The sequence below is a fragment of the Paracoccidioides brasiliensis genome (genome assembly GCF_000150735.1).
Source record: "Paracoccidioides brasiliensis Pb18 unplaced genomic scaffold supercont2.9, whole genome shotgun sequence".
Lineage (NCBI taxonomy): Eukaryota > Fungi > Ascomycota > Eurotiomycetes > Onygenales > Ajellomycetaceae > Paracoccidioides > Paracoccidioides brasiliensis.
The window spans coordinates 901,650-915,774 of NW_011371366.1; the positions used below are offsets into that span (position 1 = coordinate 901,650).

General features: G+C 46.2%; 4 protein-coding genes across 4 annotated transcripts; 3 read left to right on the forward strand and 1 right to left on the reverse strand.

The window, feature by feature from the left end:
- Window positions 1-238: 238 nt before the first annotated feature.
- PADG_06831 (uncharacterized protein) lies at window positions 239-2,851 on the forward strand (the record flags this gene model as incomplete). The annotated part of the gene is made up of 3 exons (XM_010763804.1): window positions 239-281; window positions 687-900; window positions 1,051-2,851. 3 exons carry the CDS (start codon window positions 239-241, stop codon window positions 2,849-2,851), a joined length of 2,058 nt encoding a protein of 685 aa, XP_010762106.1.
- An 888-nt stretch (window positions 2,852-3,739) lies between these two features.
- On the reverse strand, window positions 3,740-4,991 carry PADG_06832 (uncharacterized protein; the record flags this gene model as incomplete). The annotated part of the gene is made up of 2 exons (XM_010763948.1): window positions 3,740-4,740; window positions 4,844-4,991. The coding sequence occupies 2 exons, from the start codon at window positions 4,989-4,991 to the stop codon at window positions 3,740-3,742; spliced, it is 1,149 nt and encodes a 382-aa protein (XP_010762250.1).
- Window positions 4,992-7,430: 2,439 nt separating this feature from the next.
- PADG_06833 (uncharacterized protein) lies at window positions 7,431-9,958 on the forward strand (the record flags this gene model as incomplete). Its single annotated transcript, XM_010763805.1, has 2 exons — window positions 7,431-9,280; window positions 9,316-9,958. The coding sequence occupies 2 exons, from the start codon at window positions 7,431-7,433 to the stop codon at window positions 9,956-9,958; spliced, it is 2,493 nt and encodes an 830-aa protein (XP_010762107.1).
- A 636-nt stretch (window positions 9,959-10,594) lies between these two features.
- Window positions 10,595-12,776, forward strand: PADG_06834 (2-isopropylmalate synthase; the record flags this gene model as incomplete). Its single annotated transcript, XM_010763806.1, has 4 exons — window positions 10,595-10,602; window positions 10,662-10,806; window positions 10,916-12,493; window positions 12,564-12,776. 4 exons carry the CDS (start codon window positions 10,595-10,597, stop codon window positions 12,774-12,776), a joined length of 1,944 nt encoding a protein of 647 aa, XP_010762108.1.
- Between the last annotated feature and the right edge of the window lie 1,349 nt (window positions 12,777-14,125).

Below are 14,125 nucleotides of genomic sequence, written 5' to 3' on the forward strand. Positions count from 1 at the left end.
TGAATCCTGTGTAAACTTCTTTTCTTCTCTACAACTTTTTTGACACATGTTCTTTTCATGTATTTTCACCAGAGCGTCCCGATTTAATCTATCCCCCCGTGTAACACTACCTTTAGAGGTGACAGAGCCTACTCCTCGATTCTATATCATCTGCTCTTATTTTTGCTTTGGCGCAGGATATCCACAGAAGGTCTGCCTGTATCAGAGTCTGATTGTTGCTGTTGTTCAACGTGGGGAGATGGACTTTTGGCTTCGAGGATCAAGTTCCAAAGCTTCTCAGGGTAAGTAACCGTCCACGATGTTATATCAGCGCCGTAATATTGTTGAGCTATTTGTATAAATAAAATAACTTACCTCGTGCACACAGACAGCAGCAACGGAAGGACTCAGGGAATCGACCCATAAGGAATCTCCGCCAAGGGCTGACGAATGGAGCGAAGTCTTGATGTCCTTCAAAACGGTTCCGACAGCTCCTCTCGCGAAATACAGGAGAACTATATGAAAACCTCCTGTGGAAGCACATCAGGCCCTGTACTTGAAAAAACTCGGAATTGGCTTGGGAACAGCTGCAGGTCCAGTGCCGTCAGGTCTAGTGCCGTCGGGCACCGCCTTCACTCCCTCTTCTAGGGCTCAGGCTCAAACCTCCCCAAAGGACAACGCTGGATTGCAAGGACTGATTTTACCAGTGCCAAACATTGCAATTCCAGCGCAATCGAACACGGCAGCAACCATTTCTCCCGCAGTCAACGTGTCGCTGAGGGACGGAGCAAGCCAGCGCACAAATGTAATTCGCAATACAAAATCCTCAAACCCTCGTCACCTTTCAAGCGAATGTCAACCACCGATCAGAAAAATCCATCCAACATTCGCAGGTGCTGAAGACTCTGTGCAGAAAAAGAGGTGAGACGAGTTCATCCACAAAAACAAAAAGGAAGAAAGAAAAAATTATGTTCCTTTTGCTTCAACTAACTTGTTACACAGTCGTAATCATGCCCCCGAACATGATAAGAGGTCTCCCTTTACCTCCAGGCATCTCTCCTAGTTCCCAAGTTGTGTTGTAAAAATATTGACACATCCCAAAGATTCTTCTCAATCTCCTAAATCTCCTAAACCTGACCAACCACTTGCAGACTTGTCTGATGAATTCCGAATTCGACGGCACAGGAGATTCATAGGGAGATCACCCCTGGACCCAAGCAGTCCTGATTCACTGCGAGCTGGACGACTGACTTCATATACCATCCAAAATTTGCGCCAGGATTTGAATACTAACAGCTCAGCCACTATTAACCGTTGTGAAGCCAATTCCAATAAAGCCACAAATCGTAGCTCTCCCACTGCCCATCAAGGCACGCATGAGACCCCGAATCCCGATAGAGCTTCCAAATTTTTGACATCGGCTAGAAACAAAGAACGTACGGCTCCAATGGTTTCGAACATGCAGGTCAAATCCTCCGCAGGTGGAGCAAAGAAAATGGACATTAACGAACGGCTGGAGCGCCTTCAGAGGGAAGAGAAGAGGAAAATAGGTCTACAACGTCGTGGTATCAACATCTATGCCACCAAAAAAGAATCTTCAGCACTAGACATTGCACGTGAAGGAGAAGGGAATGATCCGAAATCGCCAGTTGCCAAAGGAATACCTTCCGCTCTCACCAACCCAAATATAGCGGCATCGTCACCCACTAAGCAAAATGAGAGGTTGGAAAGCAATTCTCCCATCGATACGGAGTTAAACAACCCCAGTTCTGGTATCCTTGAATACCGTAGTCCTTATTCCGTACACAGCTTCGGTTCCTCCGAACAAAAGGAAAAGAAACAACTGGTACCAGTGGACAACACAGTTTCTTCGCCCCTGGTGAATTCGCAATATCGCCCTTGGGATAGTCAATTAGGCTCTGAATTTACTCACAGATTCACAAAATGGCTGGGTGCCGTGAGAACGTTGGATCGCGTCTGCGTGGATACGACCAGCCCACTGTTCAACGATGCAAATTTACGCTCCGATGGTGGACATGAGATGATTGTCTCAAAAGCCATAGCACCGATCACACTTCTTAACCTGGCCGATCCAGAGAGTGCTGAGCATGTCCATAAGACAGCTCGTGGTTATATTCACAATTGGAATGCTAGAATCGATCGGGAGCAGGAAGGAATTAGTGCGAAAAGAGAGAAGATGGCCTTGCATATGAAACTCGCTTTCCGGAACCCTCAGCCCCTGGCGGTAGAGGCTAACTCACACACGCCAAAGGCAAAAAAGTACATCCGACCCGTTGAAAAGAAAGACTTTCCCGGATTATTATATATCTTCAATTGGTATGTTCAGAACACAGTCTCCTGCGTTGATCTGGACAAACTATCTGTCCGCGCCGTGAAGGAGCGTGTCGACGAATGCGAACGTGAGAAGTTTCCAACTCTCGTTGCCGTCGAGCAGAAACCCCGCCTGGGTCACGCCCTCAGCGAAGAAAAGGAGAATATCTACGGTTACATCCTCTCAAGCGATTTCACAGGCCCTGCCACAATTAACCGCTACACTGCGGAATTGGAATTGTTTGTTGATCCCAAATACTACCGTCTTGGCGTCGGTAAATGTCTTCTTGACAAGATGCTGGAAATCCTAGATGGTGACTATACTCCCTACCAGGGATATCATTTTGACTGCGCCGCTGCCCAGGCTGATGTACACCGTGGGGGCAGGAATCGTCGACTGTCCAGATTGATTTTCATCATTCATCACAAGGCAGAGGACGATTCCAACTACAGATGGACAAAGGAACGGCTTGAGAGGAGATTCGGATTTGAAGAGCAGGCGCTACTTAAGGGAACTGGATATAAAATGGGAGAATGGTGAGTCGTTTTTTCCCCACCCCATGAGACCGATCTATATAGATAGACCTGGTTTGACTCTGATAATTCCTAAATTCCCACTTAACATGTTGCATGCTAACGTGCTTTCTCTGTCAAGCCTATCCGCCTTCTTATGTAATCCGCACCGCATATAACTTCCGCGTAGCTAGCGATCGCTTCATAATCAATCAAGCAATCTATCCTTCACATTCTCAACCTTCAGGTTAAACTCCAGCTACCTGGTCCGCACCAACCGGGTATATCCCCGACAGAGCACTGCCAGAAAATTGAGACATCTTGTTACAATACAACAACCCTGTCCGAGCGTTAAACTTTAGTGGTGGAATATTTTCTCATTGGCTACGCATTTGTTTCATCCATTACCCCCATCCCAGCACTATTAGTGCCAAGTACAGCAATGTTTTTTTTATCCCTCACCACCTGAGCAACTAGTTAGCTAAGTATCAATTCAATTTCATCCATTCAAACCCCGTCCTTTATAATAACTCCAATGCCTAGGTCATTCCACTCTTTGTTCTTGTCAGGTAAAAGGGGGAGTAAAAAGATGGAATAAAAGGAAAAAGGAAATCTTAATCAATTAACACAATCATTTTCATAGTCATGGGCACATTTCTAACTCTAGTTGTTTTCAAAAAGGGACACACATACATTATATTTCCCTTTGGTATCGTGCTTATCAAAATTTAACAGAAGGGAACCCCCCCCCCCCCCCCCCCCCCCAAAAAAAAAAAATCAAAGAAAAGAAAAGAGAAAAAAGAAAAGAAAAGTGAAGAAAGAAAATAAGAAAGAGAGGAAAAGAAAAAGAAATAAAAAAAAAGGTTCAAATCAAAACTCCAAATCCAAACTCCAAATCCAAACTTATGCCTTTTTTTTAAACCAATGAACAACTGCAGCGTAAAGAAAAACTGTCTTGTAATCCAGAGCCGCTTGCAGTCCCAGAAACGGACAGGCCTGAAAGAGTTGCAGTAGTAGCAGGACGATGTTGGGAAGCTGCAGAAGATGAAGAGAGTGGAGTGGTATCAGAGCCACTTTGTTTGATGAAGATTGGATAAGATGAAGAAGCTGGTGTAGTAGAAGTAGTCGCGTTCAAATTGTGGGTTGGGCAAGGCGCAGTTGGCCAAGGGGCATGACTGGAAGTGGTAGAGTTATAGAGCGTAGTATTCCAAGCGGGAGGTATAGAGATAGCACCCGGAGAAGAAGTGACAGCAGTGGAAGAAGATGCCTTTTCAGTGGCAGGAGATGCCTTTTCAGTGGCAGGAGATGCCTTTGCAGTGGAAGAAGATGCCTTTTCAGTAAAAGAGGATGCCTTCGCAGTGGAAGAAGATGCCTTTTCAGTAAAAGAGGATGCCTTCGCAGTGGAAGAGGATGCCTTAATAGCGGCGGGAGAAGAGTCACCACTGGCAGGTCCTAGACCATGGCCATAAAGCACGTTGTCACCTGGCCTCGGGAATATCGTATTGGAACCCTCAACAGTCTTCTTGCCATTGCCCACATTAGCAACATACATATCGGGCAAATTTTCGAAGTCAGATGAATTCCCGCTTCCACTTTTTATGTTAACTAGGGCACAGTTCATGTACATCTCACGATTTCCAAGGAGATTGAACCACGACCAGGCGAAGACAACTTCTCCTTGTGGTACGAAGTGTGGAATTTTGACTAGGTAATTCTTGGGCAATGGGCAGCCACCAATCATTGACATGATGACTTTGAAGGTGTTGCCACCGTCGTAACTGAGAGAGACTTGACAGGAGCCGCCGCCGTGGGTGGCTGAACCCTCAAGTTTGAGCTGGACGGTGTCCCCGGCTTGGTATGTAGCAACAGGCATATTGCCGGTATCATGGTGATAGCCCTTGCAGGGAAAATTGGAACCTGGGTAAGTAAGTCAGCTTTGATTAGGGACAAGTTTCCAGAGAGCAGAGTGGATTGGGTGGGCAGGGGTGTTTGTTTATCAACGAGAACAAATGTTACTAACCATCTCCCAGAAGAGGGGACGTGTTGCTGTAATCAATTTGGGTACCTGAACCGAACCTGCTGCGGAAGGCAAGGGGTTCTCTCATTTCCATGTGAGCAAATGCAGATCTGGCTGCGACAACAACGGTAAGAAGGCTGAGGGAATGCATAGTTCGAATATGAAGGACAGTAGATATCTATACAATCTATACAATGGAGGGAAGGGAATGTATGCACGAGGAAAGCAATGAAGGACCAGCATTCAAAGCTTAAGAGGCAGATAAAATGAATGACAATTAGCCTGGTCAATAGTGACACTATTGATATCGATGAGAGCAACGAGAACAGCATTTCAGCCGGACGGAGAACCCTTTATTTATGCCTTCCCGATCTTTCCATCAAGTCAAGGAGAGGCAAAAATACAAACAACCACATTGAACGACCGAGGGGCTGTGTGTATTGAAGAATCCCAGGGCCCCAAATCCACCAAAATCCCACCTCAGGGACCTTAGTTAGATACCTGGATACCACCCATCGGGGTCCACAGGCTTCTCCTTTGCGGTCTTTTTGAATGGCGATAAACGGCCATCTCTCCAGGTTTCTGTTTTGGGCCGACTCCTTTCGTCGCATTATCAGGGATCAGAGTGTAAGTCCACCAGTTTCTCAGTCCAGGGGAAACTCCAGAAGGCATTTGTATACCGCTCGCCCGACAACGAACCGACACCGAGCAACCCCACAATTCGTCTGGGGATGGGCAGGAATAATGTTCACTTATGAGGGATTAAACGCGCATGCACTTTAGCTGCTCTGACCGTAAGTGGCGGGGCATGTGTGAATCAAGGGGGACAAGATAATTGGGTAAAGGAGCCCATTGCACTGGCCAATCAGATCAACGAGTTATTGGGGGGGCTGGGATTTAAGATTTCCTCAGCCACAGCAAAGAGCAATATGAGGCTGATGCATCCACTAAGGTGCTCGCTGGTCTCTGTAACGGAGAACAAACCCCCGGAAAGAGTCATGATTTCATTCATTTTTATCGCGCAGCCAGGCAGTCCTAGGGCATCTGTCGCGGCGGCCAGCGTAATCGATATAACCGCGCGCACATAGATATTCAACCAGCTTCCCCGCGAGCGGCCGACTCGTCAGACACCTCCCCCCTAAAACTAAGGATCTTCTCCCTGCCCACACTTTGAAGAGAGACAAGCTGCGGCACTCGAAACAGGCGCAGTATTCGAGGAGTGGAAACGCCTAGATCATGAAGCACCGCATTCCACGATCTAGAACATAACATCGATTGAGATTTAGGCGCCATTACCTTGGCAGAGGAGAGCAGGAAAGGGCATCGATGGATGGATCTGGCAGTACATAACACCTGATTTTGTACGCCGTACTCCGGACCATTGTTTTGTTGGTGGCTGGTAGAGAAGCTGATCAGCTGAGGAATAACTGCAGGTGTTGGAAGTTCACCCTGCCCCCCCCCTACAACAATCCTGATATAAGCGTCACCCACGAACCAAAATATCCTCAATTCCTAATACGCCTCCTTCAACGTGCGAGAATACCACCCTATTTGCCATTAAAAGACAAGAAGCCCAATGGAGATAGAGGGAAGAGTTGAACTTGTAATGTCCTCTTTAAAAAAAATAATAATGATAATAATAATAATAATAATAATAATAATAATAATAATAATAATAAATACAACTCAAGAGATAACCTCAATTCATGACGTCTCATGGGTGCTTGATGTTGTGTTTACAATGCTATATGAACGATTCAAGGTTGGCCTTCATGAAGTATTATAAATCGGAGTGAATTCTCACAGATTTGGCCCAAGCCGAAGATCTGGATTAATGAGAACTACCTGCGCTGCGCAGCCAGCATTGGCTAGAATATGACTAATAATCTTCTCCTAAGTTAATATTACAAATCTCACGAGTGTGTTGCCAAGAACTGAAAACTATTGTATGCAACTAATGAGGATGCTTCAGACAGGACCAGATCAATGTGAGGATACTAGAGTTATTCAAAATAGATTTAATAAAACTCAAGATATAATTGCCGAGAAGAAGTTTCCAAAGAAGTATATCTACAACTTTAGGAAATTGATTTTACAGCAGAACTTTGTGTAAAGTATTATGTGCTATGATTATATAGAGCTGCTATCAATAAACTAACTGTGATGAAGACAGTTGATATATTAGATGTAGTATTATTTCACATATTATCATTAAGGCCACACCCACCCACTGCCGGTAACTATCCATGTAGGAACTTCAGGCCAAGATTATGTCACCCGCAGAGTGGCAGATTTTGATGCTCTAATTGGTGATGCCAAGACGGAGAGTCCCTCGAGGAAAAACCCGATCACATGACCTCACCGCCAAAAGGGGACGCCAAGGTAGACTGTTCTGTCGCATTACACCGCTTTGGGATGTAGGAAATTTCGACCAAACCAAAAAAAAGAAAAAAGAAAGAAAAACGAACCGAGAACATTTTCTTGCAGTTATCACCACACTCGTTTCAAGTCCCCTACCAAATAGAAGAATGCTTAGTTCGTCATTGTATTCCTCTTGAATACCCCACTCGTATGGCGGAACACTGAATAAATGGCCCCAATTTCTGGTAAAAAGAAAGCCAGTGATGATTTTATCTTGACACTATCAGACGACGAAAACGACGTCGCCCTTGATGATACAAAGGAATTTGGCCTAGGGACGACTGAATCATTGAAAAGGAGTTTTAAAGCTTCGGGCGGCGCAAAACGGAAAAGGGACGATGATGTAACCGTGAACGGAGGGCAGAATAAGAAGTCGAAGGGGACCGAGATAAAGAAGGGTAAACCCGACAGCTGCTATAATGATGCTAGCCTTGAATATACGTCACAGTCTGATCACGATGCAAATGGAGATGATGATGGTGCATTGGATCCTGATTTCGAGTTCGATGTTGGAGGTGCGGCAATTGCGGACTTCGTAGAGGACTTTGATGGCTGGGCAGTTAATGAGCGGCCTGGGATGAAAACTGATGGCAATAGGAATAAAACATCAGTGGATATTGATGATATAATCTCCCGGAGGCAACAGAAGATGAAGGAGAAATTAGACAAACGGAGAAAGGAGCTACAAAAGAAAGAGGAAGAAAAGTCGGAAGAGGAGTTCAATGGCATCTATTCGCAGGATGAAGAGGAGCAAGCCGGTGCTGTTGATCTCGAAGACGACGAGCTATTGGCCCCTGATGCATTTGGTATGGGAGCTGGCATCGGAGCGGAGGAGGAAGAGGATGACGAATCCGAGGATGCTGAGAATACATCCGAACCCGATTCCGACGATGAAGCCGATTCCGACAACGACTCGGTTGCATCTCCCGTGGCACATCCCGACGATATTGGGTCAGACGATGGCTCAGGCGATGAAAGTGAAAATCCTGCTGAAGTCGAAAAGCAAAAAGCTTTCTTTGCCCCCGAAGATACCACATCAACCAACGACAACCTGGAGACTGCAAAATCCTTCCAGGCCTTTTCACTCTCGAGGCCAATATTACGTGGCCTCACATCAGTCGGTTTCACCACTCCGACTCCTATTCAACGGAAAACAATACCTGTTGCCCTGCTTGGCAAGGATGTCGTTGGCGGTGCTGTTACGGGTTCCGGTAAAACTGGTGCCTTCATCATTCCCATCCTAGAACGCCTTCTTTACCGCCCCAGGAAAGTCCCTACTAGCCGCGTCGCAATCCTGATGCCTACTCGAGAACTGGCTGTTCAATGTTGCAACGTCGCTACTAAGCTTGCAACATACACCGATATTACATTCTGTCAGCTAGTCGGAGGTTTCAGTCTCAGGGAACAGGAGAACATCCTTAAAAAGAGACCTGATGTCATTATTGCAACCCCCGGTCGATTTATCGACCATATGAGAAACTCTGCCAGCTTCACAGTAGATACTTTGGAAATTCTTGTCCTCGACGAGGCAGATCGAATGCTGGAGGACGGATTCGCCGACGAACTGAATGAGATTCTGACGACAATTCCCAAATCTCGACAGACTATGCTTTTCTCCGCCACAATGACAAACACCATCGACAAACTCATTCGAGTGGGCCTTAACAGACCAGTCCGGTTGATGGTAGATGCTCAGAAGCAGACTGTTGGGACTCTGGTACAAGAATTTGTCAGGTTACGACCAGGCAGGGAAGATAAGCGGTTGGGTTACCTCATTGCTCTCTGTAAGACAGTTTGTAAGGATCTTGTTATTATATTTTTCCGCTCCAAAAAGGAGGCGCATCGTGTCCGGATAATTTTTGGTCTTTTTGGACTTAAATCTGCGGAGCTCCATGGAAGCATGAGTCAAGAACAGGCAAGTTTCGCCATCGCTTCAGGCACTTTAACCACTGATCTGGGACACGAACTAATGTTGTCCAATAGCGTATCAAAAGTGTGGAAAGCTTTCGAGATGGGAAGGTTTCTTTTCTTCTCGCAACTGACCTCGCATCCAGAGGTCTGGATATCAAAGGTGTCGAAACCGTTATTAACTACGAAGCCCCGCAGTCACACGAAATTTATCTGCATAGGGTGGGTCGTACGGCGCGTGCAGGGCGCTCAGGACGTGCGTGCACGATTGCTGCAGAATCAGACAGAAAAGTAGTCAAAGCTGCTGTGAAAACCGGTCGAGCTCAAGGGGCAAAAATTGTAAGCCGACTCATCGACGTCGCAGAAGCCGACAAGTGGGCCGCCAAGGTAGAGGAGATGGAGGACGAAGTCAAAGAGATCCTCAAGGAGGAAAAGGAGGAGAAGCAACTAGCTCAGGCGGAAATGGAAGTGACCCGCGGCAGCAACCTCATTAGCCATGAAAAGGATATCATGTCAAGGCCGAAGCGCACATGGTTTGAGAGCGAAAAGGAAAAGCTGCAGGCTAAGCAGCGAGCTCTTGAGGAACTGAATGGGCCGAGTAAGAAGAAGAAAGGCAAGCTTAGTGGCAAAGACAAAAAGAAACTGGACGATAGTCGGGAGAGGAAAGAAGGCAAGGTCTGGAAGAAGGGCAAAACTGAGCGGGAGAGCCAACTGAAGAAGGGTCCAGGGAAAGGAAAAGGCAAGGGTCAACCAAAGGCTGGAGGGAAGAAAACCCCCATTAAGCGGTGAGGAGCGTAACTAATAATCATCGTCGGTTCTTCAAGCCTGAGCTTGATATATTTCATTTTTGAACATTGCTTAATTGGCCAATGCATTAACTCGCCAGGTGGCGCATAGTGTTGCTGGTTTCGCACAGCACTTTCTAATTCATACGCCTCCTCTTGCGGCACAATACATTCTTTACTGCGGTTCAGCTGGCTTTCATCTCTCCCTCCATCTGTATGCTATTGTTCTACATGAAATATCAATGTCCGTATAACGGATCCAGACCTTTGATCCACGGTTCTCCTTTATTTCCTTCACCAGGAGACTGGGAGTCACGTGGTGATAGCGATAAACATCTGCTGACTCATTGCCACAAACCCACATCTTCCGATTTCGGGAAGAGAAGAGAAATTTATCGACGGACGCCACTGAGTCACCAGAGCGCAGAGGAAGAGAATTACGGCGTCTTTTGCTCTGAATATATATCTCTTCCTGTAAGCCTTGTGTTGCCTTGTGGTCTGTTTGGCTCAATCGTTGTTGTCTATACTCCAACAGCGTTGACATTTGTAACCTCCCCTGTCTGGGCTCCTTTTGTCTCCCTTCCCCGCAAGCTTGCTCTGAGAACCGTCACGATTCAGCGGGTAATTATAGTCATTCACAATGCCCATGTAAGGTTGCCATTTACTTTGCTTTAGTGCATGTGAGCTATAGCTAACACCCTAATCAGGCTCAAGGACCCCTCGAAAAAGTACCAGCGCTTCAAGCCGTTGGATCTTCCCAATCGTCAATGGCCCTCCAAGACCATAGACAAGCCTCCCCGATGGTTGACCACTGACCTCAGAGATGGTAATCAGAGTTTGGTTGATCCAATGGTAAGACTACAATCTTACAAATTGCTGGGTTCAAGCACTCGATGCGATATTTGCTTCATTGCTTCAGTTCCAACCCCAAGCTAACTCTCCAACTTTGTGACCCAAATAGGATGGAGACCAAAAACTACGATTCTTCAGAATGCTTGTGGAGATTGGCTACAAGGAAATTGAGATATCGTTCCCATCAGCCTCGCAGACAGATTTCGATTTCACGCGACGTCTGATCGAAACACCAGGAGAAGTTCCCGACGATGTTTGGCTCCAAGTGCTCTGCCCGTGTCGAGAGGACTTTATCCGACGTACTGTCGAGTCCCTCAAAGGAGCCAAAAAGGCCATCCTCCATCTATACCTCGCCACAAGTGAATGCTTCCAAAGAATAGTCTTTGGCATGACAAGGCAGGAAAGCCTGGAACTTGCCGTACAGAGCACAAAGTACGCTCGTTCAATCACCAAAGATGATCCGTCGACTGCTGGCACAGAGTGGCTTTTTGAATTTTCACCAGAAACGTTCTCGGATTCGGACCCTGATTTTGTTCTTGAAATTTGTGAGGCTGTGAAGGCGGCGTGGGAGCCAACCGTAGAAGCTCCTTTGATCTTTAATCTTCCTGCCACTGTGGAAATGTCTACCCCAAACGCTTATGCGGATCAAATTGAATACTTTTCAACACATATCTCGGAAAGGGAAAAGGTTTGTGTATCTCTGCATCCCCACAATGACCGTGGATGTGCTGTTGCTGCAGCGGAGTTGGCACAAATGGCCGGCGCTCAGCGAGTTGAGGGCACCCTCTTTGGAAATGGAGAACGAACGGGAAATGTCGACTTGGTCACCCTAGCACTCAATCTCTACACACAAGGAATCTCCCCCAAGGTAGACTTCTCAGATATCAACTCTATAATCAAGGTAGTTGAGGAAAGCAACAAGATCCCGGTGAATGAAAGGTGCCCATATGGCGGGCAGCTCGTCGTTTGTGCCTTCAGCGGCAGTCACCAAGATGCGATCAAAAAGGGTTTCCAACTGCGTGAAAAGACCCACGCAACCGACGAAGACAGGTGGCAAATACCCTACCTGCCAATCGATCCACGTGATATCGGGCGTAACTACGAAGCCATTATCCGTGTCAACTCGCAAAGCGGCAAGGGTGGTGTTGCCTGGGTTATCCTCCGTAGTCTTGAACTGGATCTTCCCCGTGGACTACAAGTTGCATTCAGCAAGATCATCCAAAAACAAGCCGATGCTCTGGGTCGTGAACTATTGCCCAAGGAAATCGTCTCTCTTTTTGAAGACTCCTATCACCTCAAGCAAAACCCCCGTTTCTCCCTGGTAGACTATAATATCACCACCGACCGCTCACAGTCTCCCACGGCCCCCCAACCTGGGAAGGCCCTGAACACACAAAACTTGAAACGGCGTTTCGCCGGCATTATCGAAATAGATGGCCTACAACACGCCATCGTAGGCGTTGGCAACGGAGCAATTTCCTCCCTGGCCAACGCACTAAAATCCCTTGGAATCGACCTCGACGTTGTCGACTATAAGGAACACGCCATTGGAGCTCACAGAGATACAAAAGCTGCGACCTACATTGAATGTACATCCACAAACAGCTCGGAGAAAGTATGGGGCGTTGGTATCCACCACGACGTTGTCCAGGCCAGTTTGACAGCCCTTCTGAGTGCTGCTAGTTCGGTCAGTGCTGATCATTTTCTTTTTTCTTTCCTTCATCCATCCAATAGACTAACATGGTGCAACTGTACAGTTCCTCACATCACGTGCCACCACACCAGCACCATTCCGCCCCTCCCGTGTTGAAGCACTCTCACAAGCCGATCTTGAAGCTCTCTACCAGATCCAGGGAAATACTGGGCCAGCTCGAGCTTTGCTACCAGACAATGCAAATTTGGGTGCTACTTTTACACAGCCAAAGGTCGATATTGCTAAGTTGGAAACACAGGTTAACGGGTTTAAATAAATAAATAGCATGAAAGCATGCTTATCAATTTTAAAACTTTATATATATACAAGCGGGTTGGTGGGAGCTAAAACTGCATTAGCAATATGATGAAAGAAGGAAAGAGGGAAACGAAATAGAGGACTTCATTTTACTGCTCATTTTAGTAACATTTTCTGGTTGGAAAAATTCATGATGCTCTTGTCCGTTGTACAGAGCCGTGAGCGGTTTCTTTTCACTCATAAAATGGGTTAATAATTTGGGATTCCATAACAATTTAACGAGGAGAATATAATATGACAGCAACGGGAGAACTGGACTTAGCAGGTTTTTATTGATACGGGTATATACATACATAATCCATCCTATGAGGATGTTACATAGTCACAAAAGTAGATTCTCGCGAGTGTGATAGAATATCATAAAAAAGGTATAAAAAAAAAGTCGGGTATTATTATAAAATGTCTCCAAGGCAAGCTTCAGATTCCATCATCACCTCATCATGATGTCATTCGAAAAGGAACCCGCATAAAATATGTCAATCACATCATCTATAGAACATAAAATACCATACTATATCGCGAACATTTGCACAGTATGTATATGTAGCAAGCAGCTGAACAAACGGGTGTATAAAAATAAACATGCACATAATCGTTGCAAGCGGGGATATATCTAGGTGAAAAAGATGAAGCCATATAGACAAAAGCGGAAAAAGCATGAGTTTCAAATAAATAAAATATATAACAAGAACTGGTTTCCTCGTCACAAAATGAAAAATGTCATAACATCCGATCCAGCCCACCTATTAAAATAAAAAATTCCCAAATTATCCAGAGCCCAGCGCTCGCTTCCCCTCACCACTCAAAAAGCCCATGAAATTGACGTGAACAAATTTACCTCTGGCCAGAGCTCTGGTTCTGATACACGAGTGCGTTCTCGGACCAGTTATTAATCATGTATCTTCTTGTGGTTGTTGATATGGTCGTTGTTGGTATTGGAGTTGGGATTGCGGTGACCACTGCTCTCATCCGTACGCGTACGATTGAGATTGACCAGGGAGAATAGGGACAAACAGAACCAGAACCAGAGATGTGCTGTACCGCAGACAGAAAGGATTAAGACGAGACTAGCTATATCTCGGCTGAGGGATGGCCAGCGATCCAAGGGGTGTGTGTGGCGTCAGGGGTTGAGTAGAGGAGATAACAATAGAGAGTATCTCGCGCAAAGCCGTCTTGAGACCCAGAGATAGGAGGACGCTTGAACGTTCATGCAGCGACGGAGTCAATTTGAAATAGACGTGAGCACCAGAACATAATCCAGACAGCACAAAATGCATCCGCATCGACACTTGTAATCTACAGGTGCGC